At 40.1% G+C, this 21,217-nt stretch overlaps 2 protein-coding genes and 1 long non-coding RNA gene across 4 annotated transcripts; 2 read left to right on the forward strand and 1 right to left on the reverse strand.

The window, feature by feature from the left end:
* The first annotated feature begins 599 nt into the window (after positions 1-599).
* Positions 600-1,861, forward strand: LOC115686583 (uncharacterized). Its single transcript, XM_030611931.2, has 2 exons — positions 600-984; positions 1,074-1,861. The coding sequence occupies exons 1-2, from the start codon at positions 703-705 to the stop codon at positions 1,743-1,745; spliced, it is 954 nt and encodes a 317-aa protein (XP_030467791.1). The 5' UTR covers positions 600-702; the 3' UTR covers positions 1,746-1,861.
* A 7,051-nt stretch (positions 1,862-8,912) lies between these two features.
* On the reverse strand, positions 8,913-10,175 carry LOC130140410 (uncharacterized). The gene is made up of 3 exons (XR_008818421.1): positions 10,051-10,175; positions 9,607-9,870; positions 8,913-9,512 (listed from the first exon to the last, which is right to left on the reverse strand). It is a non-coding gene; the product is annotated as an uncharacterized LOC130140410 (long non-coding RNA).
* Positions 10,176-13,748: 3,573 nt separating this feature from the next.
* Positions 13,749-16,859, forward strand: LOC115686641 (transcription factor bHLH162). Of its 2 annotated transcripts, XM_030612006.2 has the most exons (4): positions 13,749-14,023; positions 14,434-14,760; positions 14,870-14,995; positions 16,615-16,859. In XM_030612006.2, the coding sequence occupies exons 1-3, from the start codon at positions 13,904-13,906 to the stop codon at positions 14,951-14,953; spliced, it is 531 nt and encodes a 176-aa protein (XP_030467866.2). In that variant the 5' UTR covers positions 13,749-13,903; the 3' UTR covers positions 14,954-14,995; positions 16,615-16,859. The 2 variants fall into 2 exon arrangements, with proteins under 2 accessions (XP_030467866.2, XP_030467867.2); XM_030612007.2 differs by lacking the exon at positions 16,615-16,859 and having other exon boundaries at positions 14,870-15,099.
* The last annotated feature ends 4,358 nt before the right edge of the window (positions 16,860-21,217 follow it).

The raw sequence follows: 21,217 nt of genomic DNA on the forward strand, positions 1-21,217 counted from the left end.
TAATGCCAGGGTCTTTTTTTTTTTTCTAATTTTTATATAGGATTTTCGAGAATGAATCGCCTCGTGTGCAATGTGATGCCTGAACTTTGACCCAATATTCAATGCAGTCTCTGAATTTTTCATTTGGACCACTTTTGGCACATGTTCAATGTAATTTCCGAGCCATATGAAAATATTCGATGTAATCTCTGATCTTGAATTAATGAAAGGTTTACGATGAACATTTTCATATAGTTTTGGGACTAAATTGAATATATACAAAAAGTTCAGGGACTACATTGAATAAATTAAAAGATCAAGAATTACATTGCACGTTGGATCAAAGTTCATGAACTATTTTTCCCAATCGCCTATCCTAAAAAAATAAAATATGATCAAAAAACAAAAATCCAGATATTCGAGTATATCCACATGGGCCAAACCTGATGAGCATAGGTCGACGTGGATCCTCACTGTTCCAAAGGCCGAGATGCGCGTCCGCCAATGCCCTCGCGCCACGTCGCGACAAAGAACCCATTTTTTCCCATGTGCGGAAGAGGTGGCTGGTTATTCCACGTAGGATATATCATTGTTCTTTTCCATGCTTCCCAGGTATAAAAAGAGCGCCTCCCGATCGATAACCATGTTGGTATCGTGTCAAGCTTAGCTTACCCTCTCTCTTTCGTGTTGCGCCACGTGAACTTCAGTAAGAGAAGCACCGCCATGACGGCCGAGGAACAACATGTTCCGGCGAAGGGTGGCCGGAGAATGACGTGGGAGGACCGGGACTTCGAGTTCCCGGAGCAGCCGGTGGCGAGCCTGTCGGACATCGACGAGTTCCTCGAGGACGGTGGCGGCGGCGGCTGCGAGAGGTCGAGGGGGAGCTTCAGCTCCGAGGAGGACCGGGAGATGGAGGTCTTGGAAGGTGATGAGGAGAGAGAGGACTCTTGCGGCAATGCGGAAGAGAGCAAGAAGTTTTGGGAGACCCAGCATCAGCTTTTACGGGTGATATATCGTCGAGTTTTGTCAGGTTTTCGACCAAATATGCATCGTTTGTGTTGTCGATTAATTATGTTTGAATCTGTGTTTTTCAGGGTGTGTTGTGTAGGAGCACCTCGACGGAGACGAGGATAAGGAATGCGACGAAGGAGGCTTTGAAGGAGGTACGGGCGGCGGCGGGGATCCCTTGCGGCTGCTACCCATCGACGGCCGCTGCCGATTGCAGGAGCTGCTTGATGAGAGAAGTCTGCGTTCGCCTCCAAAGTGCAGGCTTCAACGCCCGCATCTGCAAGTCCAAGTGGAGGAGCTCCTCTTATATGCCGTCGGGAGAGCACACGTTCGTGGACGTGGTGGACGACTCAGGAAGCCCCAAGAAAGGAGAAGTCCGGGTTATCATCGAGCTGAACTTCAGGGCCGAGTTCATGATCGCGAGGGCGTGCGGCGACTACGACTGCCTCGTGCAGCGGCTGCCGGAGGTCTTCGTCGGGAAAGTCGAGCGGCTCCAAGGGGCGATCAAGATCTTGTGCGCGGCAGCCAAGAAATGCATGAAAGAGAAGAAGATGCACATGGGGCCGTGGCGGAAGCACCGCTACATGCAAGCCAAGTGGCTCGGCGCGTGTGAGAGGACGGCGCCGCTCGCGCCGGCTGGGCTCTCGGCGATCGGGTTCTTCTCCGACGGGCGGCGGAAGCTGCGAGCGTCGATGTTGACGCTGGATTTGCACGAGAAGTTGCCCGACGCGCATCGCACGGCCATGGAAGTTGTGTGACATATGTAGCTAATCAAGACGTTTTTGGCCTTTTGTTTTGTTTGCTAAATAGAGCGAGACTTACCTTTCGTGTACAGAATCCGGCTCGCAACACAAATAAAAGAAATAGTTGAGAATGTTCTCGCACGTTACTTAATTTCGAATTATCTAATTTCATTATTCATCCTAACATAAATATATTGAACTGTCTGAAATGATCGTGACAAATTTACCTCGATATACGAATAAGAAAAGTGCAGGATGTGGAAATCAAGACGTAGTAAATATGGATGATCTTGTACTATTAAAGTTCAACGGGTGGCGTAGCCGATTTCAATCCGAAATGATAAAGCAGTTGTGTAAATAATCATATATATGATAAGTTTGATAATGTTTCCCGTACAATTTAAGTAAAACAAGATTTTTGTCATCTGGACTTTCGCTTACGATGTGTTGGGTTTTGTATTTTACGCTCATTTTTCTCCTATATATATCACGATTTCCTTTATAGAAAAAATATTAGACGTGTTTTGAATTTGGCATAGACGGGTCGTGTCATAAACGGGTCGACACGACAAAAATTCGCGTATTTCGCAAGTTGATCTGTTTAGACACGAATAAGCCAATTTAAGCTAATATTTAACCTGTCATTTTATAAACACAACACGTGTCAAATAAGTTTACTGAAATAGCATTCACTATTAAAGAATCTATAGTAAAATAAAAACTTATTTATGAATGCAACGGTAATGGAAGACAGAAGAAAAATCCTAACTTGAAAAATACATTCTAGATGTAATGTGAGGTGAAATTACCCATATACTAAATGCATGTCGAAACGTTTTAAACTTGTTAACACCAATAATCATGTATAGACGTATTTTTCTGTTTTTATCATGTACACAAGCCAACATATAGTTATAAATTGATTAACTTATCGAGTCATGTTGACACATGCCATGGTCACGCATTCGATCATTGCGCTAGTTGTGACGCGTGACTGACTTTATCGGGCATGTTGCGAATCATGTCCAAGCGATCCGACCCGTTTGCTAAATGCTTGTGCTCGAGTTAACCATATTGGCATTATATCCCTATTTTCGACGTCAATATTGCATAGACCGCCACCCCTAATGTTTGGTCATAAATCATTTTTTTCATAAAGCATCAAACGGATAATTTAAAACAAGTGGTCATGCCTAAAATCTATGGGCTCCCTGCTCCAGCCGGTGAAGGGTTTTTGCAAGTTTCGAACTATGCATACTAAAGCAAATGGCTTGGGCCAATCCTCAGAAAGAGTTTCTTGGGCTCTTTTGTCATTTGTTGAATTTATACTTTGAATTCATCGATATCTTTTTTGGGCCAATTGCTGGTTGTTGGTACTTTTGGGCATTTATTATTTGGATTTGTATAAGAGCGCCCTCGTTAAGCTAATTAAAGATAAGATCGCCGAGTGCAGTCGCCTGGTGGTAAAAAAGTTACGCTATTTTTCATGAGGTCACAAATTCGACCCTTGTCGTGAAAGAACCTTCATCAAGTTTGTGTCTTGGATATTTGCAACCTCATGTGGAGAGATTTCCTATCTTCTTGTATGTTGAAGGGATTGAGATGACAAGCCTGTTCACTACGAGTGGATTTATGACTCAAAACGAACAATTCGGAACGAGTGTGAGACTCGTATGGTAAAGCCCAAAGGGGGAATAGTTTAGCCGGTCGCATTTGCCCACTCTTTTCACTTATAAAAAGAAACTAACTAAAAATAGGAGGGAAAAAGCCATAGAAAAATCCATCAAACTATGCCTACCGTCATACATTTTGTGACAACCGGAAATTTTGTAACAATAAGTAATTGACGTTGGGAATTTTCTATGTTCGAAGATAATATTTGGATTATAAAGCTAAGTATTATTCGTGCGGACGCGTAAAAATCGTTATTGGATTGTAAATCGCGAAGCGCGGATTCGGAAACGTAATCGCCCCGAGCTCGTCGTAATTAAAATCTTAAACGTTGTTGTGTGCGATAATCGTAGTGCGGTATTAATTAATTTACCGTTGTTTTGGGAATTTAGTGGGTATTATTATTATTGGTTAATTTTGGTTAAGTAGTGTTAGTTTTTTATTCTAATTTGTCGTTAAGGAAATGGGAGAGATATTCTCTCAAAATATCTCTTCTGGACTCTTCTTCTCTCGCGTGACTATTGAAGGAAAGGTTGACCGAATGCCATTTGTCCCATTGAGCTAGACACCTAGCCTAAGTAATCATTTTCCTTGTCCACCACTCCTTTCCTGATTTCTTACACCTGACCATGATTGAAAGAGAAGATGCCACCTGTGAGTGCATTGTAATTATCCACCTCTTCGTCTACTCCTCTGTTTCATTTATCTGGGTATCACCGAAGGAAAATTTTACCAAATCGTAACTCCCTTCCTCACTTTTTACCTTCACCATCACTGATCCAGAATTTCCGAGAGAGCTTTAACCTTTTAGGTGTTCAAATTCTGCACAAGGTAAGTAAAAACTCTAGGTTTAAGCTAAGTAAATCTACTTAGCACTTTTAACTTGGTTGCTTGAGAAAGGTTATTTTGATGTGCAATAGTAAGGTTGTGATGATGGTTGAATCTGTTTTGCTGGTTCTGTGCACGTTCAAATTAATGTGATTTGTTTCCTTAAAGTATGGTGAAAATCGGCAAGCAAAAAGATTAAATCTGAACGTATAAGTGTTATCTTTGTGGTGATTGTTGGATTCTTCTTATTGGTTTATGTATGTTTAAACAGAATAGAAAATCGTTTTACTCAAAGTGATGATTATGTTTATTTTTGATACTCAAAGTGATGATTATGTTTATTTTTGAAACTGGGCAGATTTTAATCTCAAAATCTGATTCTGTATACTTTTTAAACTGCTCGGACTTTACCTTCAGACCTTACGTTCAGACTTTACCTTCATACTTTACCACTCAGACTTTACTTCAGAGTTTACCGCTCAGACTTTACTGCTCAGACTTTACCTTTCGAACTTTACATTCAGACTTTAGCCTTGTGAGTCTGAATTTGCTTCTAAATCTGAATGTGCTTTTGAGTCTGAACCCGCTTCTGAGTCTGAACCCCCTTTTGAGTCTGAATTCGCTTCTGAGTCTGAACTTGCTTCTGATGACTCGTATTTTCTTCTGATGACCGAATTTGCTTCTGAACCCGAATTTGCTTATGAGCTGAGTTTGCTTCTGAGTTTGAAATGTATTGCTTCATATTTAATTGCTCGGATGATGCATTTCATGGCTTTAAAGTACAAAACCATGATGGCTCGGTATGGGACGGGCCAAAGCGAATTTTTGCATACAAATACTTGGTTGTCATGACTTGCACGAGAATAATATTAATTCCGTCGCCCATTTAGTGGTGTGTGACGATGCCCCGTGTGTCGGGATGCCCCGTAGGTCGGGATGTCCCGGGGTGTTTCGGGATGCCTCGGGAGTCGAGATGCCCCGTTGGTCGGGATGCCTCGGGTGTGTGCCGGGATGCCTCGGAGTTGGGATGCCCCATTGGTCGGGATGCCCGGGTGTGTTCGGGAGGATGAAGTAATGAACCTAATCGCATGAGCATAAATGTTTTACATCATGCTTGCGTCTGAGTGAAAATATTATGATATGTTGCATTATTCAGATTTTGCGGCACATCCAGACGGAAAAGGTATAACTTGCATTCAAGTTCTATGCATATCGTTTGCTATGCATGCATATGTGTTTATGCCAGGTGAAGTGGTAAGCTGATTTTCCTAACTTAAAACTAGAGATTTCATTTACTGGGCTTCGGCTCATCCCATTATTTTTCAGACATGTAGGAATGGACAACCTGCTACCAATGCTTGCTGGTTTTTCCCTAAATACTATGAATGCCAGTACGTTGATATGCTTGTCCCGAGGGCGGATATAGTTTGTACTAGATGTATATCTACTATATGGGTTGATGCGAGATTTTGGTTAATATGAAGGCGACGACATCTACGACTCGTTGTAAAGTCTACTTTTGTGCGGGCCGTCTTTGGAGTAAATTGTAGCATGGAGATAGGCAACCTCGACCTACCCTGATGTTTGTTCTTTGTGATTTTGTGATGTATTGTCTGGACTTGTATTCTCACAAGTGTTGTTAATGAGAAGCAAAAGTATTTTGACAAAACTTGTTCAGACTTTGACTTCCGCTGGCCATTTTATTAATAATATTAATTGGTGCGTGTTGCGCGTGACGTTCTGGGGCGTCACACATTTACCATGAACCTTTTTTGTGACATAAAAAATCCCAAACTATGCACAGTGTGACACATTTACCTTAAACTTTTTCTTGTGACATAAAAACCCCAAACTTGTATCTATGTGACACATTTACCTTTGTCAATATTCCATTTAATGATTTTTCAGCCAAAACAACGTCATTTTTAGTTTACTTAAGCCACGCGGATGCCATGTCAACAATGTTTATTTTTTGGTATCCATGTAGGCAAATTTAACGGTTCTCATTGATGGAACTTTGACAGAAAATAAATGTGTTACACAAGTTCAAGTTTGGGATTTTTGGTGTTACAGAAAAAAAATTTAGGATAAATGTGTCACAATGGGTATAGGTTTTTTGATGGCTTTTGCCCAAAATAGAAAAAATACTTCTCAAAATGTTCATCCTGGCTGGATCTTTGCTCTTGTCGAAATTGAAGAAGTAGGCATTTCAAGGAAGTTGCTTACTTGAGATGAAAATTTTATATTTTCAAAACATACTTAACAAGGCTTATTAAGTGCCCCTGGGCCGTATATGACAATGTAACTTTTTCTCTATACAAACTCTGTGAAGATCAAGATATGTGCATATAATCATCTTCAATAACCTCTTATGGAGAAATATATCGTGATCTCAAGAATCTGCATAAAAAAATTAAAAATTCTTATTGCTTTAACCTTTTCTTTTTTTGGTTTTTTTCACATTTTCAGACCACCCACATTTTGTATCTGTCAAAGACAATGCAAGCTAATTGATAAAATAAATCTAGGAAAATGCTTACAATATCACCTAACTATAGTTTGTTCCTTGACCTTTGAGGGTTAAGATTCTATCCTCAAATTTTCAATTATTTTTTCATAATTCTTGTTGTTAATCCTCATTTGCACCACTCAATGGGAATTCCACTCATGTTGAAGAATTATGAGCTAAATGTGATGTGTCAATGATGGTCGAGGACCAAAATTGCTCAGAACCTATATCATTAAGGGAGGAAAACCTTATTCTTAAAGTCAAAGACTAAAGGATACTAAAAGTGGACAAAGTTTAAGAATGAATCATGACTAAAAGGTTTTATTGACATTTCTTATGCTATCAAGAGAATGACACATCAGCACATTTAATCTCAATGATAGATCTTCCTACTTTTCTTTCCTTTTCTCCCATTTTTTTGTGGTTTAATAATCAATTTGCTAATTATTGAGCTGAATGCGTAAGGGTGTTAGGTAAAAGAAATCTCAATTGGGGATATGGTGTAAGGTGAAGCAATTAATACATAATAGTTGGTCAGTAACTCGTTGACTTAAGCTTTTAAGTAAATATAAGTCTAACTGGATATGTTGATGTGTTAGGATCCCTATTTGCGATCTCTCTAAGTGAATATATCGGGCATCTACTACATCGTCTCAACAAATGGTATTAAAGCGGACAATTGATTGGTGGCTCACTTCTAATGTGTATTAGCGATGGCTGAAATATCTATAAAAAAAAAATTGCAGATGTGACCAAATCAAGGTGCTGGATGGTGTCCCCTTATTTCTTGCCAAGCTTGGTTGTAGAGCAGAGGAAATTGAGGTGGAGTCAATGATTTAAATATGAAGGTGGATTCACCGGATATGTTGATGGTTTCAAATTTGAACTCTTTATTGATAATCTCCCCAAATAGAATTATCGGGGTTCTACTGCTCCTCCCAATGTTAATATTAGGTTCAACTTGTCCGCTACGTAGGTTGTCACTAGCAACCATTGTTCTCTCCACCGGCTCTTTTACCTATAGCCACCATTTCCACTACTGGCACCTCCCTCTCCCTCTCCCTCCCCCCTCCTCTCTTTTTGGCCATTGTATGAGGTCAGAACCCGATAAAGGTTGCCTGTGCGCACTAACACACCCTGTATAGTATAGTAACTTATGCACTTTTTCATCATTGAGATAAGCACTCGTGGCGGATGTGCGTAGGGAGAGAGAGAGAGAGAGAGAGAGGTCAAAATAATAACAGCGATTAGTGATGGAGATTGAATTGTAGCAAAATCAGAGACAAAGTTCTAGATGTGTATGGAGTGCGTGGTGGTTGATAAAAGCGATTGGGGATTGAGATTGATGAGTGTCAGAATTGGAAACGGAGTTCAAGAGGTGGATATAGTGGGTGGTGGTTGTAGTTGGCTGCTTTTGGAGTTTGAAGAAAATAATTTGGATATGGGTCTTGCTTTACTCAATCCCCAGGGAAAGGAATGTATCTCTAATCATGCCTCTAATCAATGAATTATAAACATACTTAAGTAAAGTTTTAATGTAAATGATATCAATGACTTATAACCCACCAATCATAACCATGATTGTGTTGTAAATGCGTAACAGAAGCCTGATACCTTTGTCGAGGACCATCACCAAGAGGAAACTCAAGTCCGAGCCCATCAATATATCCAGTTGGACCCATCTTTATTTAAAAGCTTAAGCTAATGAATTATGGATCAACTAATATATGTTAACTGCTCCACACTATACCGACTCTATGATATAAGATTTTTCTAACACAACTCACACGTGTATCCCAACAATCTCCCTCTCACGTGTGAACTCAGTGTTATGTCTCTTTCCCTCAATCGAAGTATCCTTCTGCATCAAGATATCTCAGCTTGAATCTCCATCAACATTCGGCTTCATTCCTAGTCTCTTTCTCCGTACCAAACCATGAAGTCTACCATCAAGCCTGCATTGCTGCACCACAATGCCCATAGCTCACCAGACGCCTTCCTTAAGATATTCACTAAACGCTGAAACAAATTGAAAGCCCACCAATCTACCATCAACTATGATACCATTTGTTATGAACTCTTAGCAGAACCCCAATACCTTTGTTCGAGAAGACCGCCAAGACGAAACTCAAGTCCGAACCCATCAATATATCAAGTTGGACCCACTTTCACTAAAAAACTTAAGCCCATGATTTATGGCTCAGTTAGGATATACTCCACACCATATAATTATCTGATGTGAGACTAATCTAACACAACCCATATGTGTATTCTAACGAATGAAGGACATGGACCTTTGATTGGTTTTGTCCGTCACCTGTTATCGTTGTCCCATTCCTTTAACCTGTGGGTGACGCTTAGCTATAGCTGAGCAGCAGCCATCAAGACCCACGTCAAGCATTCACGAGTTTCTTGATTTCCAATTTGTAACCTAAAAATAAACTTTCAAAAAGACCCCTAAACGCTCCAAGAAAAACAAGAAAGCAAAAATCCGGCAAAACACTCGTCTCCTCCGTCTCCTCACTGATGCACCACTACCGCCTCGCGTCTTCACCGTCCCGTCATCGACACAGCTCTCGTTTGAGCCTTGCTAGCCGCTGTTCCCCCTTCTCTCTCTCTCTCTGGGTGTCTGAGCTGCGAGTCCGATCTGCCTTGCGACGTTTGGAGCTGGCATCATTGAGCCAAGGGACGGTGGCTAGGCTATGATGGCGGCAGGGACGAGAGTGCGATGGTGACCGGGTCGCGGCGGCGGAGTGGCGGAGGCGGATGTTAGCCTGGCAACCAGGAGAGAGAGAGAGAGAGATAGAGAGAGAGGTGCGTGAAATTAGATTCTCTGTTGACCAAGAGCACTCAATAAATGCTGGACACCTGTTCGGATAATAGGCTAATGATGTTGCTGGCCGACTGCAGCTAAACCTCACACATTCCCCATTCTAATCAAGCAAATTCGTGGAAAAAAACCGTGTGGAGTGCCCCGTACTTAGATGGTGTAGAAGCCAGCTTCTCAAAGGTCCTCTTCTCAGTATTCGACATCTCCTGCATCTAAATCCATAGCAAAAACTGTTTTAATGGATGATCCCTTTCTAGGTTTCTGTTTCCTGTAGAGCCCCAGAACCATACAACCGTTTTGTTCTGCATGAAAGAAACTCATGATGGGTCCTTATCTGCTATGACTTCAAATATTAGTACTTGTCCGCAACAAAAATCAACACCAGATGTAATCACAGTAATTTCAAAAGAAGAAGGCATAGTGATCACAGACGATTGAGATTGGATGTCAATGGTGATCTCTAGAGTACCAAGAAAGTTTACCTTCGAGAGCACCCAAATTTTATCTAACGGCACGCGGCGCAACACGACGTGCTACAGTTCCAACAATAGTCTATATTAGGGAATTAATTCTTTCTTCTTTAATGGAACCGTAAATCTGAGGTCGCAACCTCATACTCAAGGTCCCCAGTGGCTCAGGCGACCTCCTACTAGGGTCGCTTGAGATAGTCGCGACCACCGCTCAAGTCTCTCTGTCGTTTTCTAAATGTAGGGGCACTTTTATCGGTTCAGATTAAGTGGACATAACCAGAGAATGCCTTTATTCTTATGTCCCCCTTATGCTACTTTTTCCAAATTATGAGACCCCTAATTCCAAATATATCACGTACAGCTGGCCATGGAAGCATTTCTCGAGAAAAGATTGTACATATCATTGTTTCTTGTAATAATTTTCAAACTTATATTAATTACGATAGAACCTATCGAAAAAATAGATGAACGAGACGATACTATCACGTTACAGGACAAAACCATTAAAATGATGTACTTTCTTGCGCTTCTTGGGACCTCGATGATTCAAGAAAAGAAGGGCATCAGCCATTAAGGGTGCATTTGGTAACCATTTTGTTCCCGAAAATAATTTATGCTCAAAAATGTTTTTTTTTATTCCATTCCCGGAAATAATTTCTAAGCATTTGGAAGCACTTGATAACTGCCCAAAATTTCTATTCTTGGAACAAAAATGCGTTTGGTAACTACACAAAATTTCTTTTTATTAATAATATTTTAAATTTTTTAATATTTCTTTCTTTCTTTTTTCCTTTTTTTTCTTTTTTTTTTCTTCTCCTCCTTCCTTGGCCCATGGCTTAGTCGACAGCCACAGGCAAGGACCACCCTCGCCAGATCTGGTGAGGGTGGCCCTCGCCCAAGCCGTGAGGGTCCAGCCCTCACCCTTGCCGGCCATAGCCCAAGAAAAATGAAGAAGACCGGCCACAAAGAAGAAGAAGAAGAAAAAAAAATTTCTTTTCCATTTCTGATTCTTGTTCTCAGAATCAAGAATCAAATTTTTTTTTTATTCTTGATTTTGTTCTAAAACTGATTCTGGGAACAAATTTGTGCCCAGAAACAAAAAATTTACCAAACGAATTTCTGTTCTTCTCTTGTTCCCGGGAACAAAAGAATAGAAACATGTACTATTTGGCTGGTTACCAAATAGCCCCCAAATCACTCAAAAGAGGGCACATGGTACCCACAAAGATTTGACAGGATAAAGAGCGCATGGATATGCGATTTTCCACTATCCCCCATGCTGTCATTTCTTACAACAGAAGTGACCAGGCCAGGCTGGTCATGGGTTTCAATTAAGGGTTCAAAGCAAAGATTACTTATGTGTCTAATTCTCCTCCTCAAGTTACAAACCACAAAGTCTCCAATCGATCGCTCATCTTTGGTCCTCCGAAAGTTAAGCCCAGTCAGCTCATATCTCTCTCTCTCTCTCTCTCTCTCTCTCTCAAAGTCCCTTTATGAGCAAAAGAAACCATTCGAATTGGACCGAACTAACCGATTCTGTGTTGTTTCTGGGGAGCACCGATCTGGTTCCCGATTCTATGCAATTGAAACCGGTAAATTTTGGTACTGTTTCCAATTCTAGGTTGAACCTGACTAGTCGGATTTTCTTTAATTTATATTTTTATTTCTTATAAATGTGAAAAATCCCTAATATCGTTATAGCTCTTTTACGTATCTTTAATTTTCCCAATTCTAAAACAAAACCCTAATCCCTCTTGCTCACGCCTCCTCCTCCTCCTCCTCCGTTGATCTTCTTGCCCTCACTTGCCCCACTCCAACGAGGAGGACTCATTCGCTTCCATCACTAATCGAACGCGTTGATACTATCTACATTCCTTCTTCCCCAATTGAATCTTGAAACAGAGAGAGAGGGAGGCTCGAGAGACGAAGCTGAGACCGAGTTTCAGCTTCGCGAGAGATGGGGCTGACATCGAGAACTACATGGAAGGACGGCGAGCAAGCTCGGAGTGGAGTGAGCATGGCAATGCGATCGTGTGGAAGTGGTGCTCTCAATGAGTGAAGAAGAAGAAGAAGTTCTATATATGTCTCTTCATTACTAAGAAACGATTGGATTGCAAATTTATTTTTGTTATCCTCGTTTAGTTCATCAAATTTTTTACTTCGGTAAATACCTATACAATCAAGATAAAAGAGACAGTCCTGACTAAATCATAGGACAAAACTATCCACTATATCTATTCCTCGATCTAATGTCTTCGCTTCTTATCTATAGATAACGGGAGAGAGAACTAACGATTTTTTTTTATAATTGAATAGTAGCTAGATATGAAGTCTAGAGTATCAGTGAGACGAAACTGATAGCTAAGGATAGAGGGGGAGAAAGTATGCAAAGACCAGCACATGAAGTTCTGCAGAAAAGGGAGAGAATAATTTCAGTTAAGAGAACCATCACAACTGCGCTATAATTCCACTACAAGAAACATACCGTGTTACACAATTATGCTTGTCTACCTCTCTCTACATACATGGGCATATGTTTGCTTGGTTTTTACGCTCTTATCTTCTTGGCTAAATACTATGATCTTATCTGACTGTAGAATGGCGTAGCTAGAAATGGCATTGATTAAGTCTGGAGTCTGGTTTGTGCATTTTCTAGGAGATGAATTAAACTCGAGACCTTCGAATCTCGACACCCAATCCTGTGCGCTTTTACCGTTTGAACAAACCCTAACCGATTTCAACCCCACAAGTCTTCGATTCTATGCAGGAAGGTGACATGTTGGACGGTTTATGAATAGATATTGTTCTCTCCAATCTCATGTATGGTGAAAATGCTGTGCTTGTGGTATGTAGGGTCAGCATTTGAATGTGAAAACGTCTAAGAAAGAATCTCGCACACTATCTGGTCCTTTGGGAAATTTGATTTGCGAACGTCCTCTCTTTCCAGGTCTGAATTCTCTCTTGAAGCCGCAATATGCACAGTGCATGGGAGTTGATATTTATTAGGGTTAATAGCACGAAAAACCCCAAACTGGTACATCTATGATAATTTTATCATGAACTTTTTTTTTATCACGAAAAACCCCACATTGGTACGCTTGTAACAATTTTACTCCGAACTAATTTTTTTATCATCAAAAATCCCAAACTAGTATACTTGTAACAAATTTACTCTCCGTTAGTTTCCGTTAAATTTTACTGTTAATTGCTAACTTTGATGACACGTGGTAGTTGAGGAGTGTACCAGTTTGGGGTTTTACCCCTCTGTTTATCACAAGTTTACCAATTTGTGATTTTCGTGATATTAGTCCAATTTAACGGACACTAACGGAGGGTCAATTTGTCCCAAATGTACCAGTTTGAGGTTTTTAGTGTTTAAAAATTAGTTTTGGATAAAATTATCACAGATTTACCAGTTTGGAATTTTTGGTGGTCAAAAAATTAATTCGGCGTAAAATCGTCACAAGTGTATCAGTGTGGAGTTTTGGTAGTCAAAAAAATAATTCTAGGTAAATTTATCACAGGCGTACCAATTTGGGGTTTTTTTTATGTTATTAACCCTATTTATTATGTTAACAAAAATGGACAAAGCCAAGGTGGGGTCCCTTCCTCCCATAAAATAGCCAGTGACCCACCATCCCCTCAAATCGGAAGCCCCTTTTCCTGGGTAGCATCTAATGATTTATTTATGTCTCGCTTTTCTTCACTTTATTATCCTGAAAAAAGCCACTGCACAGGAACTATGCTGACCTAGCCACATATAATGTCCATAATATGTCTCTGAAAAAGAATGTGAGTGTTTCTGTTGTTTCTGTTGTTGCTATTGTTCTTGTTGAGTTGGTGCGGGCATATATATTTTTTTTTTATGGAGAACAGCCCTAGCTCCTCGAGAAATGACCGGAAATTGATCGAGAGAAACCGGCGACATCAGATGAAGGCCCTCTATTCCCAGCTCAATTCTCTTGTTCCCCATCCTAGCTCAACGGTCTCTCTCTCGCTCTCTCTCGGCTGAGCTCTCGCCTCTACTGCACGTTTTACTTTTTAGGAAATTTTCCTTTGTTTTTTGTTAGGAAATGTTCATATTTTCCGAATCTTCATGCCGTTTTCTTATATATTGAATATTCTTGATTACAAGTTTTTTAATGCATTTTCATTTCTTGTAATATTTATACTATCAGTATGAAGTAAGATTCGACGTCCATGAAGCACCATTAATTTTTCATGAAAATATCCGTAAGATTGAGATCACAACTGAATTTTTTGGAATTAATTTATCATCTCTCAGATGAACAATCAGGCAGGGAAGGTTAAAAATATGCTATGAGCACATCGAAACTGGAAAAATTCGCACCAACCAAACTCTTCCAACCCACTTCTTTTTTTTTTGTATCGAAGGAGGTGACATCTCTTCCAGATCAACTTCATGAAGCGACTAAATACATCAAGCAGCTACAGATTAACTTGGAGAAGATGACTGAAAAGAAGGAGAGCTTGTTAGGGATGGAAAAGCAGAATGCAAGCATGGACTGTGGGATGAATGCAGCACCAGCAATTGAGATTCACCAAAATGGTTCGGCTTTACACGTTGTTCTCATTACTGGGTTGGATCATCAGTTCATGTTCAATCGCGTCATCGGACTGCTTCACGAAGAAAGGGTCGAGATCTTAAACGCGAGCTTTTCCGTCCTGGATGACACAACATTCCACTCGATCCATTGCGAGGTACGCACATAAGTTTGTTCTCAAAAACATGATTATGTCCAAGGCATTTGAGAAAGTTGTTGCAAAAATTTTAATGATTTTTGAGCATTTTATTACGTTGTGAATGTAGGTTGGGGACTGTGCACCGAGTCTTGATTCCGCAAGAATATCTGAGAGATTAAGGAAATGTGTCCAAGATAATGCACAGAGATGATTTTTTCAGACACTTGATTTCTGAAGAGACTATTGTCCCTTGGTAACAATTTCTATGATTAATAAGCACTTGATTCCTGTTAACAGTTAGAGCCTCAACTCTCAGCACCATTTTCTAATTTCCTATGATCAATAATATGAAAATTGCGTGCCAAAATGAAAGACTCGTATTATTTTTCAGACACTCATTTTCTGAAGAGACTATTGGCCCTTGGTAATAATTTTGAGTTTGAGTTTGATGAAGAAAATCACTGTGTCTTGATGAACAACTGAAAGAAAGAAAAAGACAAATTATGCACATTATCATCTGATCCTTGTGACAATATATATAGTTATATACATGGAAAGATGTATAACCAAATGCAAGGCATTAATTTCATTTATTTTCTTTCTCTGAGATGTACCAGAAGAAGTATAATCCCGCTCAAAGAACCAAGATTCAGGAAGGTTGCTGGATAGATATACATATATTTGTGCCATGAACTTGAAAACTTACATAATTTCGATTCATTGAATCAGTCCCGATATGTTTGATGTTAGCTGTGGGTCATTCACTTTAACTCTGAGAAAGAAAATGCGAACAGACTTGTAGCAAAAGCTCAATTTCTATTAGGGATTACAAAGTAAACCGCCCCGATAGGACAATAATACAGTGAAAGCTGAACTATATCCATCAAGGAAAATAAAGTGGCACGTCTTTATAGCAACAGGGAACGGAGTGGAGCAGCATGGCCACATATAGAACTATGTTAATTTAGGCTAAGAGAGTCTTACCTCAACTTGCTTGTGTATGAACTATTACTGAAACAACACTACCAATTTGGCTTAAATTAGAGAATATTTCTGCGATTAGGAATGTCAATTTATGGAAATATAAGAAGATAATTAAGTTCAAGAGCAACACAAGGCAAGAAAACAAGATAAAGATTCATAATAAACCAACTGCTTTTGGATGTCATTATGTCATATTACAACGAATATTGCTCAAGGGTCGGCTCAGTCTTAATTGGGACGTAGTCAAAGTCCTAGTAGTCTCGTGCAACTATTTGGAAGCTTTTAAGTTAAATGGAAAATCCATAACATAGTTATAAATAGGAAAATAGTTGCCAGAATTGTTGGTATTCACCTTATGAGTTAATTTTCTTCGAGAGGCAAAAATATAAATGCGTAACTGTAACAAGACGGCATGTTTAATATGATAGAAATTATTTTAGTGATAGTTATACCTAATACGATGGTCAAAGAGTGTTTAAAAGTGCAATGCACTGTACCACTAGCCTTCATATGCATTGATGTTAACTATCTTTGTGTTTCGACCAAAAAAAAAACTATCTTTGGGGTACGGTTGAGTCTGACGTTCTGAGAGAAGTGTATGAGATTGTTGAATATATGAGGGCAGACGGTCAAAAGATAATAATAATAGTAGGAAAGTACCTGCCAATGTACGATTCTATGCATGATGAAAGATGAAATGTGTTGACTTTCGTATCAACTTTTTGAAAATGAACGAAAGATTGTAGAATACCCTTCTTGAAACTACGCACCTTCAGGAATGTTGAGGTTGCTGTTGTATTTCCTACACCGAAGATGTACAAAGACATCAGTTTCCTGTATAGCTGAGTAAAATTCTTCAGTTCACGAAATTAATTGTGTTTTTTGTAGTGGATGAGGTACCGTCAGTAAAAACCCAGAAAGGAGAAGTTATGCATTGGAACAGAAGGTGTTCTGTCATCTGCTTCTTTTATAATAGTTGTGTTGCCAAATCAGATGATATGATCATGGACCGCAGCCCTGAAACCTCTCTTGTTGGGTGTAACCCTAAAATTTTGTTAAGATGTAGAGTTTTCCTTGTTGTAACAGTGCTCTGTATAAGTGTTGATCTTCAGCTCTGATTGTTGTTTGGATAACTTCAGCCTTTGTGAAAAATAAATTTTCGGTGATTAGGTTTACATGAACTGAAAATTAAAAAAGAAAGATAGATGCTGCATTTAAATTTCATGTAGTTTGATGTAGTTATGCATAAAAATACGGTAAGCACTGACCATTTCATCTATGAGAACCAAGTCGACAGTAATCGCTTGATTGTTCGTGCGTGGAGTAGTGGAAATCCACATTCTACTGATTCGAACCCAGAATTTCCATTGCTTTGGCTCGAATGTGAGATCCCATATCAGTTGGTAGTTCATGAAGATGATCTTCCACTGTCAGATTTAGTCTTACTGGGAATTGTCTTCTTTCTAATATGAATGGCCATTTAATTTCTTTAACCTCGGAAGATGATTCGAGGGATATAAACTTTTGTTCGAATATGATTGCCATTGATAATGGAAGACTCAATAATTCTCGCAGCAAGTGGAGTAATAATCAATCTTGTCCCATAGCGAAGACAACAGCATTATTGGTGTGCATATCTTTAAGTTTAACTCATGATTTGGAACCCCGTTCAATTTTCTGAGGATTTAAAAACTCAGAAGGATAAAACAATCCATCATCCGCTGCATTTTTCGAAGTTCTGCTGGATTAGGAGTGAGCAACACGGACCAATTGAATCGGAAATTACTCGGACCGAACTAGATCGATCAGTTCGGGGCACTTCTCGAGGACGTCGGTTCAATTATTGGTTTCCTAAAATTGAAATCGGTGATTTCACTACAAAAAAACATGATTTTTGCGACGGAAATTTGCAACGGGGAATTTTTCGTCGCTAATTTGCGACAAACTTTGCGACGGATTTAGAAATCCGTTGCAAATTAGCGATGAAAATAATCCGTCGCAAATTTGCGACGGAATTATTTTTCCGTGGCAAAATTCGTCGCAAATTTGCGACGGAAAGTTGGTCGTCGCTAATTCCGTCACAAATTAGCGACGACTAATTTTTCGTCGCAAATTTGCGACGGATTTATTTTCCGTCGCAATTTTGTGCAACGAAATGTGCCCTTGTGCGACGAAAGTAGCGATGAATATTTTATCCGTCGCAATTTGCGGCAGATTTTGCGACGAAAATGGATTCGTCGCTAATTTGTGACGGAAAATTAATTTCGTCATATGCACCCCACCCGTCAATTTCACTCTCTCAGTAGTGATTCCTCACGTCGCCCGCTTTTCTCCCGCCTTCTCCCTTTTTCGTTTCTCTCAATAATCCGTGCGCACAGAAATCAATCTCGATAAAGCTTTTCCAGCGGTAAGTATCGTAGCTAATTTCGTGACTAAACATGCGACTAATACGGTCATGTCCTTTCTATTCATCGCTGGATGCGAATTTTTTTTTTATTGACTTTTTTTTTCTTTTTTTGTTGTAAATTGGTGGCCGGTCGCCGGACCGGCCACCGGCAAGACTCTCGCCGGCCATCGGCCTCCCCATGGCGGTCGACCTCGCCGTCGCCCGGATGCGGGCGACGGCGAGTCGAGCGGCGGCCATGGCGAGCCGCGCGGCCTCCCGAGATCCGGGCGAGGCCGAGCGACCTCGACCCATGGCGGCGAGGCCGCGCGGCACAGCCATGGCCGCCCGGTCGACCTCGCCGGCGTCGGCCGGTCGCCGGACCGGCGACCATGGCCAAGCCGCTCGGCCTCGCCGGGCGTCGGCCCGGTCGACGGACCGGCGGCCATGGCAGGCCGCTCGGCCTCGCCGGCGCTAGCCGGTGCCGGTTGCCGGACCGGCGACCGGAGAAAAATATAAGAAAAAAAAATTTAAAAAAATTCGGATAAAATAAAAAAATTATTTAAAAATGAATGTTAAGTGATTTTGCTTTTATTTAGGTACGTGTCCAATTGAAGGTCTCGCAATCCAAGTGAACGTTGCAATTCTCTTCAAATTGACCACTTTCTGCTACCAAGATTTCAATCAAATATCCGGGTAAGTCTTCTTTACATGGTAATTTTTTCAATTTTTCAATTTCAAAGTAATTGTTGCGTGAAAAACAAAATTTTAATTTTCATAATTTTATGGTTTTAATTAAGAACAGTAGATATGATATTTTAAATATTTTACGAGATTTTTTTATTTTAATACAGACACAATGCAAAGAGACAGGGCTTGGATGTATAATAAGAACTTACCTGGACGTCAAGGATTGACCGATGAGTTTCGTACTGGGTTGGAATTATTTTTAGACTTTGCTAGTAGTAAATATGAGTTCATGGATGGAAATAAGTTAAGGTGTCCGTGTAGAAAGTGCAGTAATGGTAAATTTCATGTGTGTGATACAGTTAGAGAACATCTTTGTAGATTTGGGTTTACTCCGAATTATTATAATTGGACTTGCCATGGTGAACCATTTATATCTGATGAAGGATATCGAAGAAGTGACCAATTTTTAGTTAGGGAAGAATGTAGCTATTATGATCAATTGAACCTATACGAGAAGATGGTGATTGATGCAGCTGGTCAGAATTTTGTTTCAGATTCGAACCATGCAAGTACTAGTTTTACTCCTACACTTGAACAAGTGGGTACTAGTCATGCATCACAATTGGAAGAGATAGGAGTAACGGGTTTTGATGAGAATATGTGTAATGGAGCTTTTTCATCTAATCAGTTCTGGGAAGTGTTGAAAGCAGCAGATGAACCTTTATGGTCAAATTGTGACAACCACACTAAGTTATCAGTGACAGCAAGACTGTTAAATATCAAGGCAGAGCATAATGTGTCGCAAGATTGCTTCAACTCTTTTGTTGAAGTAATGCGGGAAACAATGCCTCGTGATAACAGCATGCCAAGTGATTTTTACGATATGAAAAAGCTAGTGGATAACTTAGGTCTTCCGGTTGTAAGGATTGATGTATGTAGTAGGGGTTGTATGTTATATTGGAGAGATGATGAAAATGCAGAATCTTGCAAATTCTGTAGCCAACCTAGGTACAAGATTAACAGGAAGCAGGGTCGTAATCAGAAGCATAGACCATGCAAGCAAATGTTTTATCTGCCCTTAATCCCCAAATTGCAAAGGCTTTATGCGTCTCAAGCCACTGCTGAACATATGACTTAGCATGCAAATCATGAAACAGAAGAGGGTCTAATGTGTCATCCTTCAGATGCAGAGGCATGGAAACATTTTGATAGAACGTACCCTGAGTTTGCGATAGAGCCTCGAAACATCAGGTTAGGTCTCTGTGCTGATGGATTTGCCCAATTTGGGAAATCAGGAAAAAGTTATTCATATTGGCCAGTTATCTTAACGCCGTATAATCTTCCACCTGGTATGTGCATAAAGACACCTTATATGTTTTTGACATTGATTGTGACTGGCCCGCAAAATCCGAAAAAGTTAATAGATGTTTATATACAACCATTGATTAAAGAGTTACAACAGCTATGGGAGGAAGGTGTCATTACATATGATGTTTCTACCGATCAAACATTTGTAATGAAGGCTGCTCTTCTTTGGACGATAAATGACTTTCCAGCTTACGGAATGTTATCTGGATGGAGTATAGCTGGGATCTTAGGATGTCCGATATGTTTGGAGAGATCAAAGTCATTTAGATTAAAACATGGAAAGAAGCCCAGCTATTTTGACTGTCGCAGATAATTTTTACCGATAAATCATACATTCAGAAGGAATAAAAAAGAGTTCATCAAGAATATGACCGAAAGAACACGTCCACCATTGAGGTTGACTGGCGATCAAATTTGGGAGCGGGTGCAGGACTTTCCAACTGTTGTTCAGAACCCTCACGGTTTGTGATTTGCGTACGAAAGTACACATAAGTGGACAAAACGCAGTATATTTTGGGATCTACCGTATTGAAAGGCCCATCTTATTCATCATAATCTTGACGTCATGCACATAGAAAAGAATGTTTTCGACAATGTCATAAATACTGTGATGGATGTCACCGGAAAAACAAAAGACAACTTGAACGCAAAAAAAGATATGAGAGATATTTGTGATCGGCCAACACTAGATGTGGATGCAAGCAGCAGGGGACCAAAACCAAAAGCAGTTTATACATTGGATAGGGAGCAGAGGCGAGTTGTTTGTCAATGGTTGAAATCTATGCGGTTTCCTGATGAATATGCTTCGAACCTCGGGAGATGTGTTGATTTGAATGAATGCAAGTTGACAGGTTTGAAGAGTCATGATTGTCACATATTGATGGAAAAACTAATTCCAATAGCTTTCAAGGAAGTTCTACTGAACTTTGTATGGGGCGCCATTACAGAGTTAAGCAATTTCCTGCATGCTATTTGCTCGACAATGTTAAAAGCATCGCACATGGAGAAACTGGAGAGAGATATTCCAATTATTCTTTGCAACTTAGAAAG

The sequence above is a fragment of the Syzygium oleosum genome, unplaced genomic scaffold (assembly GCF_021117445.2).
Source record: "Syzygium oleosum isolate NSW1041296 unplaced genomic scaffold, Sole_v2.1 Sole_v2.18, whole genome shotgun sequence".
Classification (NCBI taxonomy): Eukaryota; Viridiplantae; Streptophyta; class Magnoliopsida; order Myrtales; family Myrtaceae; genus Syzygium; species Syzygium oleosum.

What these genes read in the sequence shown, in the direction of transcription:
- LOC115686641 (XM_030612006.2), top strand. Translation starts at nt 13,904, where the DNA reads ATGGAGAACAGCCCTAGCTCCTCGAGAAATGACCGGAAATTGATCGAG. An exon ending in TTCCCCATCCTAGCTCAACG is followed by an intron (nt 14,024 to 14,433) that starts GTCTCTCTCTCG and finishes TTTGTATCGAAG; the next exon opens with GAGGTGACATCTCTTCCAGA. An exon ending in TCCACTCGATCCATTGCGAG is followed by an intron (nt 14,761 to 14,869) that starts GTACGCACATAA and finishes TTGTGAATGTAG; the next exon opens with GTTGGGGACTGTGCACCGAG.
- LOC115686583 (XM_030611931.2), top strand. Translation starts at nt 703, where the DNA reads ATGACGGCCGAGGAACAACATGTTCCGGCGAAGGGTGGCCGGAGAATG. An exon ending in CCCAGCATCAGCTTTTACGG is followed by an intron (nt 985 to 1,073) that starts GTGATATATCGT and finishes TGTGTTTTTCAG; the next exon opens with GGTGTGTTGTGTAGGAGCAC.